This window comes from Tauraco erythrolophus, chromosome 7 (assembly GCF_009769465.1).
Source record: "Tauraco erythrolophus isolate bTauEry1 chromosome 7, bTauEry1.pri, whole genome shotgun sequence".
NCBI lineage: Eukaryota > Metazoa > Chordata > Aves > Musophagiformes > Musophagidae > Tauraco > Tauraco erythrolophus.
Genome location: NC_141471.1, coordinates 50,085,487 through 50,098,713, shown reverse-complemented (window position 1 = coordinate 50,098,713; position 13,227 = coordinate 50,085,487). Strand labels below are relative to the sequence as shown.

Here is a 13,227-nt window from a genome sequence, read left to right as displayed (position 1 = left end):
AGTCAGAACATTATAACAGCAACACCTTTTTGTCTGTTTTGGATATTGTGCCCTCACGTAAGATGTTCTGAAATCATATGGAATGGCATATAACTTTTTAAAAATGAATAGTACAGAATGAATTAGTCTTGCATGATCCACTCAGGAGTTATTGCCTCTAAATGGCTTTCCTTCCCTGCTGCCCCAAGCAGCTGAAAAAAACCTTAAGAGGAGATGAAACTACAGCCTGTGGGCCAGATGCAGCTCGGAACTTAATTTATATGGTTTATGGTCAAATGAGGCCTGTCATTTCAAAATGACTTGCAGGTGAGCATAAAGACAGCTCTCTGTGTGTGCACATGCATACTGTGAGCTGGTAACATCTGTGAGTAGAAGGAAGGAAAGCACGAATGCAAGATGAGTTATCATTTATCTTTCACATTATTCTAATGTTACAGTGTATTTTAATGTGTGGTCCTCAAAAGTTAATAATTTTAAATACTTAGCTGCTCTAAGTGAGAAAATTCTTCCCCACTCCTACATTAAGTGGAGAAGGGCAGAAGGGTGGAGAAATGGATGCTGGATTATGATCAGAAACACAGTGCCTTCCCCAAAAATGAGACTGTCTCTTTTTAATTGACCGATGTTCTTACAGTTTGAGGACCAAAGTTCTGTCCATGCAAGATGTGTAATCTTTTCTCTGTGAGAGGGACTGGGAAGGAAATCTTAGAGCTCAATAGAGAAGCTGATTTTCACACCTTTCTTCACATTATTTTTTTTCTCTGGGAAATACAGAGTTTATCAATATGAATTAAAATGGAAACCGGAAGTATTATTTTAAAAATAGAATATATGCATGAAAAGGGTCTTGCAGTAGCTCAGAATGTTGGTTCCAGGCTTGAAGTATTTCCTGAATCAGTTCCTTTATCTCACCAGTAGAGATGATGATACTTGTATTTGGAAAACTTTGAGATTATCTCAAGAAAATAAATACTGAAGTTTATCATATTTGGAATATATTGCAACTTGGTATAAACAAATTTTACTCTAGCTTAGGAGCATAGTAAAACAGTACGTAAATCTTCCAGTGATTCAGAAAGAGTTAACTAGTATCTGCATATTTAATACATTATTTGAACCTGTGGGTTGAGATAATCCCTAGTAAATATGTTCACCTGTGGGGAGCAGGTAATCAATGCAAGAAGGCACAGAGGGAACAAAAAGCAGAGGAGGATTTGAGGATTTTCTGTAGAAAAGAAAACTCAAACTCAGTTTTGAATTGAAAGCCTCAAAACTCAGTTTGGAGAAGAGTAAAAAAGAAACTAAGAAAAGACCAAAGCAGCTGCTTTCGATGTCAAAGGACATGAAAGGTAGGTTTTGTTCAGCAGTGTTCTAGGTATGGATAAGAAAATGTTGATGGGAGGTAGGAATGAATCCTCATACGTTCTCTACAGTTCTCAAAAGAAGCTTTATCAGAATGCAAAGGAGTCTGGCCTAAATCTAAAGAGATAATAGGTCTAAGGTTCAGTGTAACCTACTCATAAAAATAATGTAAAGCTCTATCCCAAGAAGTAAGAGTTACTTGAAAACTCTGAGACTGGAAGTGAAGAGATAACTAGCTTGTATTTGGAGGCTGAAGAGGTGTTTATTTGCTGATGTTGTTTAGTCTTTCTATTGCTGGACAAAGAACGAGACAGTGTGTGACTCAGCTGGTTCACAGTCAAAAGAGGAGAGGAGGCATGCAATGGCTGTTTGTTCATGGCAGTCTGTCTGGGGAAGTAGATATTTCAACCATTTTGATTCTGCTTTTTAAAAACTGAAAGCTGATGAATACGGGAGGGAGGATCATCTGGATTTAACATATGATGTTCTTTTTAATGAAGATTATAATGATACTCATTTGTATATGTATTTCATAAATATCTTCCACAAGTTAATTTGTTTAAATGAAAAAACTAACATAGGAAATAGAATTTTGGTCACTATGCATGAAATAGAAATGGTCTTCATTTTGAGATAAACGCAGGAAAGCAGTGGTTACCACTTTTTTTCTCATCTTCTGCATCATCAATAAAATTATAATTCCTTTGAATGTTTGTGCATTTGTGGATCAGAAAGTTTTCTTCATAGGATTTTGACTGAATTGAATGAAATAGTGTTGTTAAATTTGAGTTCACTGAAAGGTGATTTTCCTGAGCATTTCATAACCAAAATGAAACTTTCAGCTGTAGAAAATTAATACAAGGGAAATACTATCTGTTATATATCCAGATTTTTTTAATCAGAAGTTGAAAAATCAGCTCTCTTTCATTTAATTCTTAATACTCCTAGTTAGATAGCATTTGAAATTTCAGCCAGAACCAGCAAAAGGAGAGGAATGTGTAAATAAAATTTTATTTCATTTGAAATATTATGTAGTTCTTAGTAGACTGCCAATCCAGTTCTGCAAGTAAAAAAGTCCAGGATACTTGAGATAGTTTGTAGATAAAATATTCAGTCTTTTTTAAGAGCTTAAGAGAATCTGTATCCCCAAATCTTTAGGTCCTCTTGTCACTGTTGCTTATAGAAAGATTGACAAAATAACACTTTTCAGTGTAGTACCTAGAGTTTCCAGAAGTCTTACAAAATGCTTTCTGAAATTATTGTTACTAAACTGGTTTGTGTTTTGAAGTGGCAGGGAAATCATTGGATGAACTCATTCATTTAGCAAAGTATCTCAAGCACAGAATATTTTCCCTTCAGAAGAAGATTCACATGTTCGAAGTTCCTAATGGCCTTTATTCAGGCAATGTGTTTATATTAATTGCTAATACATTTACTTTAGTAATCTGCATTTTCTCACAAGATATTTGGTTTGATGAATCATGCACCTTTCCTTAGAAATATCCTTTACTAATGTTGTCTTGGGGGATGGAGGTTGTAGAATTTCAAGTAAAAGGAAATAAAGTGAGACTGATTTTGTTGAATCTTAAGGAATTAGGATGCTAAGTGTGCACAACAATAATAGTCTCTCTCAAATGTAATACATAGAAGGCTTAAAATTGTTTAAAGTGGACTCTGTTAAGGGAAGGTACTGATGTGTTTATAATAAAGCAAGTATATTGCCAAGTGTCAGATCTTTAAGCTAGCATGGCTGATTCATTCATTATTACTATTAGGAATTACTGTTTTGAAGACCTAAATCCATATCTTATGCAGTGAGCAAATGACTTCAGGCACCTAAGTCACTTGATAGAATCTTTGCTTGCCTCAAAAGATTTAGTCATGGTTTCTGAAAAAATATGAATAGTTCCATTATGTTTGGTAGGGATATTTATTACTCACGTGTAGGGCTTCCAGGATCAATGTCTACTAATGCATTATAGTATTTTCTTCTTTTATGAAGAAAGGGACTTTTTAGTTGCCAATGAGAAATAGTTTTCTTTCAGGAACTGAAATCTGTTATTTATAAAGGTGAGATTTTAATCACTGATGACATGAAGCCAAGACTTATTTCTAGTTGGTTAATTGTGTAGATTCTCCAGTGTGGGTTGCAACTTTACAGCACCACATTCGAGCTAATACGTAGTAGCCGTGACACATCGCCCATAGGCTTGTGCTTGTGTAGGAATGTTAGCCCCTGTGAAGGAGCAACAACAGGCTACATCAAGAATGCACAGCTGGTGTGCTTCACCCTCCTTGTCTTGGAGTCATCCAGGTCAGAGACTTGGCTGGAAAGCACCACATCTCCTTCTAGGTTTCCTTCCTGTGTAAATCAGAGTGCTGAGGTGTGGTGCCTGGGGAGAGGGGATCTTCATTCCAGTGAAGAGCTAGCATGCAGTAGGGTACATGCCAACACCCAGGTGGTATGAAGTGATCCAGATTCCTCAGTTCAGCCTGCAGTAGGGATCTCAAGATGTGACGTAAAATTCTCGGTGATTTGCTTGATTCCACCCTCTCCTCCTATCAGAACACAAAAAGAAAAAATGTAGCAGAAGCGTTTTGTTGCACAAAACATGATTACCTACCTTGTTTTCCTACAAATCATCTTTTCATTTGTACCTGATTAATTCTTCATAGTTTTTCTTGCAAGTGAAGAGATTTATGCTTCCAGTTCTATTAATTCCACGTTTCGAATAGTGCTGTTTGCAATCAAAGACGGTGTTTTGACAGGGCTGAGTCTGTGGCTTTTTTATGCTTACATCTTTCTATCTTGCATCGTTGTATCCCTGTTGCCCTCCAGATACGTTTTGATTTAAACAAAATAAAAATAGCTCTGTTTGTTGGGGTGGGCATTACTGGAATGTTAGCAGTAACAGCAAGGTCTGTTTTGGTTTTCAGCAGCCTGTTTTCCCTTACCAAGATTTCCATGAGGTGGTATTTGGAAATGTTTCATAGATGTTTTTCTTGTAGTTTTATCTTCACCGCTATAGCTCTCAATAAACATTAATTTGAAGTATTTTTGTATTCTGTACCATATTACTTGAAGAATGGAAGTATGCTGTAGTTAAAGCAATATTTTTTGAAATTTGAAATAGACATAAAGCTCAATGTGAGTATTCTGTAAATAAAATATTTCATTTTGAGAAAAATCACTATGTAAATGAAAGATAGAGCTTAATCATATATAAGCTAGTTAATGAGCACCCAATAAATCTTCTGCCTAATATTTTGAGACTTGGTTTCTACTTGTGTCTTGAAGATTAGGGTTTTTTGTATATAAAAATATGTAATATAAATGAATAAATCACATGCACATAGACAAAAATGCATGTTTTGTAAATATATATTGAATATAATTCATATTTATAGAAACAGGTATATATTTTATAAATAGATCTATTATTACGTATTTTGTAATCGTGTATATCACTCAAAAATAGTGTGTTTTTTATTAATGCTGCATGTAAAGTTATTCTGATGCTGATCTTTAAATACTGGTTTTAAGTCTTGTTTATTGCTTTGTACGTTTCCAAACAGCATTGTATTTCCAATGTGGTTATTATGAAGTTTGAAAATGGGAAATGATGTATTTTGAATATCAGCTCTTTAACACGCATCTCTTGACTTTTTTTTTTTACTGTTACTACCCCTTTTCCCCCTTCCCTTTCAGGTATGAGCACATTCTGATGGCTCCGGACCCAGTACCAATGTATGCTCTCAAACTGTTGGTGGCCCTGACTGAGCACAGCCCTGCTTCTGTGAGGTGATACAACTATGCTTTCTCTGGTTTTCTGGGTTCTTTCTGTTTCAATTAATTTTTCTCTCTTAGGAATTGAAAATAACTTAGATCTCACTATCGTACTACTCTGACTAGCACTTAGAAGATTTAGAAAATCCTTAGAATGTATTTGTTATAGAATATAATCTTACATCTTTTGTGCCAATTTTATATTATCTTGGTTATTTTAATATGGATTTAGCCAATGAAACACTAAATACAAAATCATAATAATTTTAACATTAAAATTATAATTAAAAACTTTTAAAAATGAATACCAAAACATTATCAAAACTGTTGTCCAGCTAAGCATATTTGTACTAGAACAAAGGTGGTGTGTTTGTAAAAGGTCTAGACCAGTCAATTCACTTCAAAGGCGTTCTGTTGTTCTGCAAATGTAGCTACCCTTTTAAGTTCCTAAATACAGATTTTAATGTTTGGTATAGGTACACTATGTATGTTTAAAAGTATCTTAATGTCTCTTTCTTCTGTTTCTGGAGTTTAGGCTGTGATGGACCAAAAATAAATAAATAAATAAATAATAATAAAAAAGTAGTATAGAACTTAAACTGCATTTATTGATATTAATAAGGAGGCATCTCTCTCACATACACATGCACACATGCAACTATTCCTCTTCCTGGGTCTGTCCAGATCTTGCACTCACCATTGTCTCTTCATGGTGTCAGATAGCGTTACAGCTAAGAAGTCACTGCATACCATACTGTCTTGCTTTGATTAGTTGAAATGAGCACAAGATTAAAAAAACATAAGGAAATTTTTTTTCCCCACTGTTTTTATTACGAAAGATGAAAACATTCCTCTTTTAATCATGATGCTACTGTGAACAGTGCTTTAATATAATAAGTAAACTAAAAATGAACTAGAAATAGAGTGGCTTGAGATTTTAAATGGTTTGAATACAGTAAATGTACTTAATTTTTTTGATTGTGTGCAAGCTGTTTATGCTTCTGCAGGATTTTATGTATTGTGCAAACAAATAATACAGCTTTCTGTTTTTAGAATTAGCCTACAGATATTGTAATACTTTAAGAGTTATAAAAAATATTTCTGTAACTAGAATGCTGGCTATTATAGCAGCAGTTTTCCTCTGCCTAATGAATCCTCTTTATTTGAGAAATTGTGTATATTTGCCCTTGTAGGTAGATAGTGAATGCACAGTCATCCTTGTCTTCTTACAGTGGACAGCAATTCTTTTCTTTATGTTACTAAATAGCAGCTGAAGATATCCAATGAACTATTACTAATTTTAAATACCAGTTATTTAAGAATGGACTGCTAGATTCCAGATACTAACACATCTGTAAATGGTTCTGTTTCTCACACGTCTTACTGGCCCTCTTCCTTTACTTTCGCTGAATAATTTGTTTGACTAGATTTCTGAAGGAGTGGAGTTTATGCAATTCTCTTGGCTTGTGTTCCTCTTGATTCTTTGACTTCTAAATAAATTTATCTGGAAGATGCTGATGCATCAAAAGAGTGACAGAGGTCAATAATATATTCGTATTTGCACAAACCACTCGTTAACAAATCAGAAACCAGATACATGTTACAGTGAACATAGATCACAATTGATTCTGTTTTGGTTTGATGGCTGATTAACCACTATGCATAGAATTATTCAGAGTTACTCAAGGCATGTGCTTTTGTCCCTTTCATTAGGCACATGGAAAGTATCTGTGATTAATTGTGATGGGAAGTAAATAAGTAACATTGGACACAAATCCTTTGGGATTACATTTGTTCTTTGTGGAAAAACTCTGCTATATTTCAGTACTCGTGACAGTGATGTGAGTCACTTTTCAATGAGTTTCTGTGACTTCTGCAAGCTTACCTTTCATCCGCAATGTCCAGCTTTCAAGGGTGGATGCTTTCTGCAGTGACTTACTTTAAACGAATAAAAATGGTGATAGCGAAAGAATTATAAAATTACAAAATGTTGAATTACTGTTTACCTTATTATTTCCATGTCTTTCAAAAATAGCTATTATTATTAACTTTATTTTGAAATGAGTGAATTGAGAGGAGGATGAGGGCTGCTCTGTTTTATTTATTTTGTTCCATATGATAGCTTGTTCTCAGGCATGTTCACCTAACATATCAGCATTGAAGCTGTTCTTATTTTAGCACTTGAAAGGAGACAGATGCATGCCAATCTTTTGTTTCATTTTTTTCATAGCTGATACTGTAAATCAGGTAACTTGTTGTGATATCAGAGGAAAAACATTCAATCTTTTTTTTACAATTTTTTGACACTTCTTTTTTTCTATTACAGCCAGTTTGTTCTATATGACAGAGGCACAGATATTCAAATATTATATTTTTAGTGTATAGTAAGCTCATGATAAAATACTGCTAATGTGTAGTACATATTTTGAATGCCTTTAATAATTAATATTTTGTAAGAATACAGAAACAACCCCTTGTAATCTTTGCCGTTGCTTCACTGTTGAGGTTATTTTTAACATTCTGTATTACGGGAGCTCTTCCACTCTATTGCTTTTCAATTTGGCAGTGGAGAATTCTAGTGATATCGCATTTATGTGCTGCAGAATTAGATCTCTCACAAACGTAAGTTCCAGCATGTGTAAGATGGTAGCTGTAAAAAAAACCTTTAATGTATTTCTATGAGCACATTAAGTATTTGGACATGTGGTCATATGAGCATCCACAGGAAGAAAATCCAGGTTTAGAGAAGGACAAGTGTTTTCTTATTTGTTTTCACTTTGATGAGTTTAGAGTAGAAATGAGTCAAGTGTTTCCCTTATATAGGTGTTTTTACATCATGCAACGATTGCTGTCTGATAAAACCTCACGTAGAGTTTGTTTACTAAGAAAATAGCAAATACTGGAAGGATTAGCTTTGAACACAGTTTGTCCATCAGTTGCCTTTTTTATACTTGGCTCAAAGCTAATAGCCTGGCTTTAAGAGTGTTAACAGTATTCTGTTGTGGGTCTCCTAAATATTACCTTGTTTTCTTCAAGAATTTTTTGATGTTTTGTGATAAGAAAAATTGTGGACATAAAAACCAGTGTGAGAATTAATAGCAGAGTTCATATTTAGCTATTTTGAGACTGATTTTTAAAAGAAATCACTGATATTAAGGAAATGTATAGCTTCGGTTAATTATTAATTTCTGGACTACTGGAAATTTGCATTAGGTTTTTTTTCCTTTGTCAATTACTCGTGGTGGATTGTACTTGTGTAAGGAGTTGTTCGAGGAACTGAACTTCTCACAGTGGGAGCAAATGTCTGCAGCAGGGTGAGATCTGATTTAACCATGCCAAGTCTATAGTCAAAGAAGCAGTATCATAAGATACCTTTTCCTTTGTGTTTTTATCAACTTAATGTATAGGTTATACATACAGATAGAAAGTCAGTCATAATCTATTAAGTGTTGGGATTTTCTTTGGTTCCTGCTTTTGAGTATTGTAGATTGTTTTGTTGTGGTCTGTAATGATTGCTAGTTTTTTCTTGTTCTGAAGAGGACTTGATGTGAATTTCTTAATTTCTGTTGATATGGTTTATCGATTAGCTATTCTTAACTGTTTTATACTGTGCTACTCCAGGAAACTTACACTGGATCATGATTCTTAACATGGCTCTTGGTCTCATAGATAATGTTATGAAATGTAGCTATGTATTTCACTGTGTGCTCTTTTATGCATCTGCTTGACTTACCTTTAGTCAGAAACTTACAGCATTTTATGACATTAATACATCCAAAAGCTAAACATTCTATGGAGTCTGATTTTTATGGGTTGCTAAAATAAATGGTTTTGGTTGCAAGGAAGGGAGACAGTAAAGGAGATAGAATGGAGGTGAGGGGAATGTCAGATACTGCGTCAGATAATCATCATGAGAGTGGGACACATTCCAATATTCTGTTCTTTAGGTCATTTCCTGAAGAAGAAAAAAATTATTGAAAAACTAATGGTGTGACCCTTCTTAGATTTATGGTGGGTTGAAAGACAGAGGAGCAAATTAAGGAACCTTCCCCACCTCCTGTCCTTGCTGTAAATTTCCCACACAGACATTAGGCATTGCTCTAGAAAAGGGGAAGAGGTGGTAGAAAACAAAATAGAAAGGTGCAGAAGAGCAACAAAATCCTGCTGCTTCTAAATGCCACAGATCTAGTACTTGTGAAGATGTTAGATGGATCAACCTTGTACACTGCAGCAGATTGCCTTGACTAATTAAAGTAACTCTTTATCACAATGTCTTTGGAATCTTCCAGGAATGGTCCAATTTTCAAACTTCATTGACACTACTGTTCATACCTGTGCATTATCTGTTAGAGACCATTAAAGGCACATTTTAGAGTCCGTGTTAGTAATGGATTGATCCACTTCTCATACCTCATGCTGTTCTGCATTAGCATTTGTTAACATTTCAGTATATTCTGAAATGATCTAACATCCATGCCGTCGATTTCAAAAAACAAATAGTAAAAGAAGAACCCCAAACTCTGGAGTTCAGTGGGGTGCTTTTAATTGGTTTGTGTTGGTAGAATTGTGATTTGATTCACAAGCACTTGTTAGCATCGTGCATAGATTATGTTTGAACTTGCTATAGTTTGCCATTATACTAGAGGGCTAGCACTTCAGTGCTTTCCTTTCCTGGTGAATTGATTAATATGGGCTTATATTAATTGCCTTAAAAACACTTCATTCTTCTTGTTAGTCATCTTAATTTTTCTAGTTTAAGGTTGAAGTGCTCTCTTTAAAAAGTAAATCTGTTTGCTTCTAAATTACTTCTTTGTTTTTATGTGTTTACTTATTTTCTGTAATGAATGTGAATAAAATGATATGGAGTAGTTCTGATAGCAGGTAAGCCTACAGGGCCTAGTCCAACTGCACTGAACAGTAGAATTATGTGTGAGAGGTATACAACGTTAGTGAGAAAATCATCATGCAGATGGATTAAGAGAGATTGTCAGAGGATGATCCAGTTTTGTTAGAACTTTGGGGAATATTTATGTAGATATTGAACCTGATTCTCATTACACTAGTTTCACATCTATGAAAATCGAGTTGTAAAAACCCTGTTTTTTCTTGTTAGAGAAATAATGCTAATATAAACCAGCAAGTTTGTATGATCTTTGCTATTCCTATTATTTGGTATAGCATTTGCATACATGCTGCTTTATTGAATAACACCAGGCAGGAAGGCTTTCCCAGAAACAGATTCTTGAAATGTTAAGTTATGTGTCAGCTAATAACACTGTTGTCAAGTCGCACGTCATTGTAATTGATATCAAAGGCTATGGTCAGAGTTCATTATGCAAGTGAGTTCTCATAGTCTAGTCATGTACCGACTGTAGCACTAATCACCGTTTTTAGTGTAAAACACGACTCCTTAGTGTTACATTTTATAAAAGTTCCCCTTTAGTAAAGATATTAGCTATTAACCTTATACCTGTAAATTTGTTTCCTTTTTCGTGTCACCGATCAATTGCGGAATGTCTAAGTTTTAAAAATGTGAGGCTACTATTGGGCGTTACTCTTAAGTCAATTATTAAAAAATGTCATATTGTAAGGTTTGCATATTTACTCTTTTAATGTAAAGCATTAAACAGAAGGAGAAAATACCATTCATTCTTGGGTTTTGTTGTGTTTTTTTTTTTTTTACTTTCAATAGTGAATTTTTGCCATTGTGAATATAAATAGCAAATTAAAAATAAGCACGTAATGAGGCAGAGTCAGCTGGTTAGGGTACTACAGGTTGCAGATTGAGTGAATTCAATTCTGCCGCAAATCCTTCCATTGTCTTGTGTTCAACAGTAGGTGCCCAGAGAAGACTATAGGAAGAAGGCAAGTGAGTGACAATACTTTCTGCAGGCTTTCTCAGCCCCCCATGAGTTGTTTTTTGAGAAGCCATATAAGAAGATGTGGTGTTCTGTAGACGGTAGCTATTGATGAGTAATTTTCATTTCATTTACATGGGTTCAAAAAGATATTTGACAAATAATTTTCAGCATTAATAGTTATTCCATAGCATGATCACCTGCACATGAAGATTTATCATCTTTAGGGATTTTCTTTGAATATCTTTGTTTAATCTGGCACTTGCCACTTAATTTGATGCCATCAAATTCTTACAGTGAAAAAGCAGCACATGCTACTTCATAAATTTCTGAATATTGCAAATCTGATTTTAGACCCGTACTCTCCACATATATAAAGACAGATGCTTTTACTTTTTATGACTGAAAATTCTAGGACCATGAGAACACCTAAATCTTCATGCAGATCCAACTCAGAAATGCTACTCTTCTTGAATGTTTTCTTAATATTTTCTTACTCGTGCTTTTTTTAAAAAACAGATAAATCATATATTTTAGATAGTTTTCTTTTTGCTTGATTTTTATTTTTAAATGGAGGAAATATTCACAGGACTGAAGGATAACCTTGTTATCATAATACTGAATGGTGATGTTCTACCTACTTACAGTTTTATTAAATGAATATAAATAAGATTGTTTCACAGGTATATAGTTCATACTTATTTCTAAAAGCTCCATTTTTACTTAGTTTTTTTTCAGCTCAGGATGGACTTGCCCTTGTGTCCTCTTTCTTTCAGTAACTGAAAATGGGTTTAGGGTTTTAGCAAGTTCAAAAAATTTACCAGTCTCTCTCTCTCTCTCTAGAGACTCTGTATAGAAAGAACAGTTAGAGATAATCACACATGTAAGACTGCCGTCTCTACACAAATTAAAATCTGAAATGCTGATCTTGATTTTTCAGTTCAGATTTTAATCCCATTGTTGAATGAATGGTTTAAGTTCACTTTAATGGCTCTTTTATCCTTCAGATGTTCCTTAAGTATTTTAAAAATATCTAAGAGATGCTTGATTACAAGTGCTTCTGTGAAGAAAAGGCCTTGTTTTCTGGAAGGCTTGCAAGCCTTCTGTTGTTCTACTCTCTTTCAAACTTCTACCATCCTTCAGACATTGTGACAGCTCTTTTGTCATATAGTGGAATGAAATTTTGTGGGAATGGAGAACACTTGAAATCAATATTAGTTGACTACCTGAAGAAGCGATCTCTAGTGTGTGAACTGCAACTTTTGCTTTTATCTTGCCCCACTCCCTTCCATTTGTCCCTCGTCAGCCACATCTCTATCAATCCAAAGATTGGGGTTTTTTTTTTGGTTGGGATTTTTTAGTTTTAAATTAAGAAATTTTTTGAGGGGAGAAATATGTAGAAGGATTTACAATACTGTAGACCGTATTTTAGAACAGACCCCAAACCCACGTAACGTCCTTTATGCTGCTTCCTTGATTCTTGCTTTGTCATGATCTGCAGGAAATGTAAAAAGAGAAGAGCCTCAAATGAGTTATGTTGAAGGTGTAAGGCTTACTTCACCTTCCTTATTTAGTGCATTGAAAACATAGGTCAGTAAATTAGCAGGTGGGTGTGTTTATGTTTACACCTTACAGATCACCTTTCAAAAAACCATATGGGTTCAGAAGCTTTCATTAACATTATCTGACTAACAAAGTGTTGGAAGTCTGAGGTGTAAAGTGAATGCTTTGCTGTCTTGGAAATTTTCCAAGATTATGGGTACAGTGTTGATTTTGTTGGAGAACGAAGTACTTTCTCACCCTTATTCTTTCTTTCAAGAGATTGCGTTTATCGTTTCTTAGGGATAATAATAATAATAATAATCAAATATCTTGGTTAATGTAAAAGACTAATGGCAGTCCTTATTTGTGTAAATAGTTCTGCATCAACACTTTCAGGCATGAGAGTGCTTAGCTGTAGAAGACCAGAAGCAAGAAAAAGTTGCTTGACATACTGTAGTGTTTTTCATATCATAGAGTCATAGAATATCTCAAGTTGGAAGGGACCCATAAGCATCATTGAGTCCAACTCCCTGCTCCTTGCAGGACTACCTGAAACTGAATCATATGACTAAGAGCATATGATGCAAAGTTTTTTCGTAATTGTTGAAAGCTTTTTCATATGTTAAATCAGTTAAAGTTATTTAGCAAATGATGATTTTATTTTTAAGGAGTTGTATC

The 13,227-nt window shown here is 34.4% G+C and overlaps 1 protein-coding gene across 3 annotated transcripts in view; it reads left to right on the top strand.

Moving 5' to 3' along the window:
- ULK4 (unc-51 like kinase 4) overlaps nt 1-13,227 on the top strand; it is a 240,899-nt gene that overhangs the window by 84,979 nt on the left and 142,693 nt on the right. For all 3 annotated transcript variants that reach the window (XM_086614586.1, XM_086614587.1, XM_086614589.1), the window contains exon 29: nt 5,072-5,164. In XM_086614586.1, the coding sequence (XP_086470712.1) occupies nt 5,072-5,164 (93 nt within the window). The remainder of the gene's footprint in view (nt 1-5,071; nt 5,165-13,227) is intronic.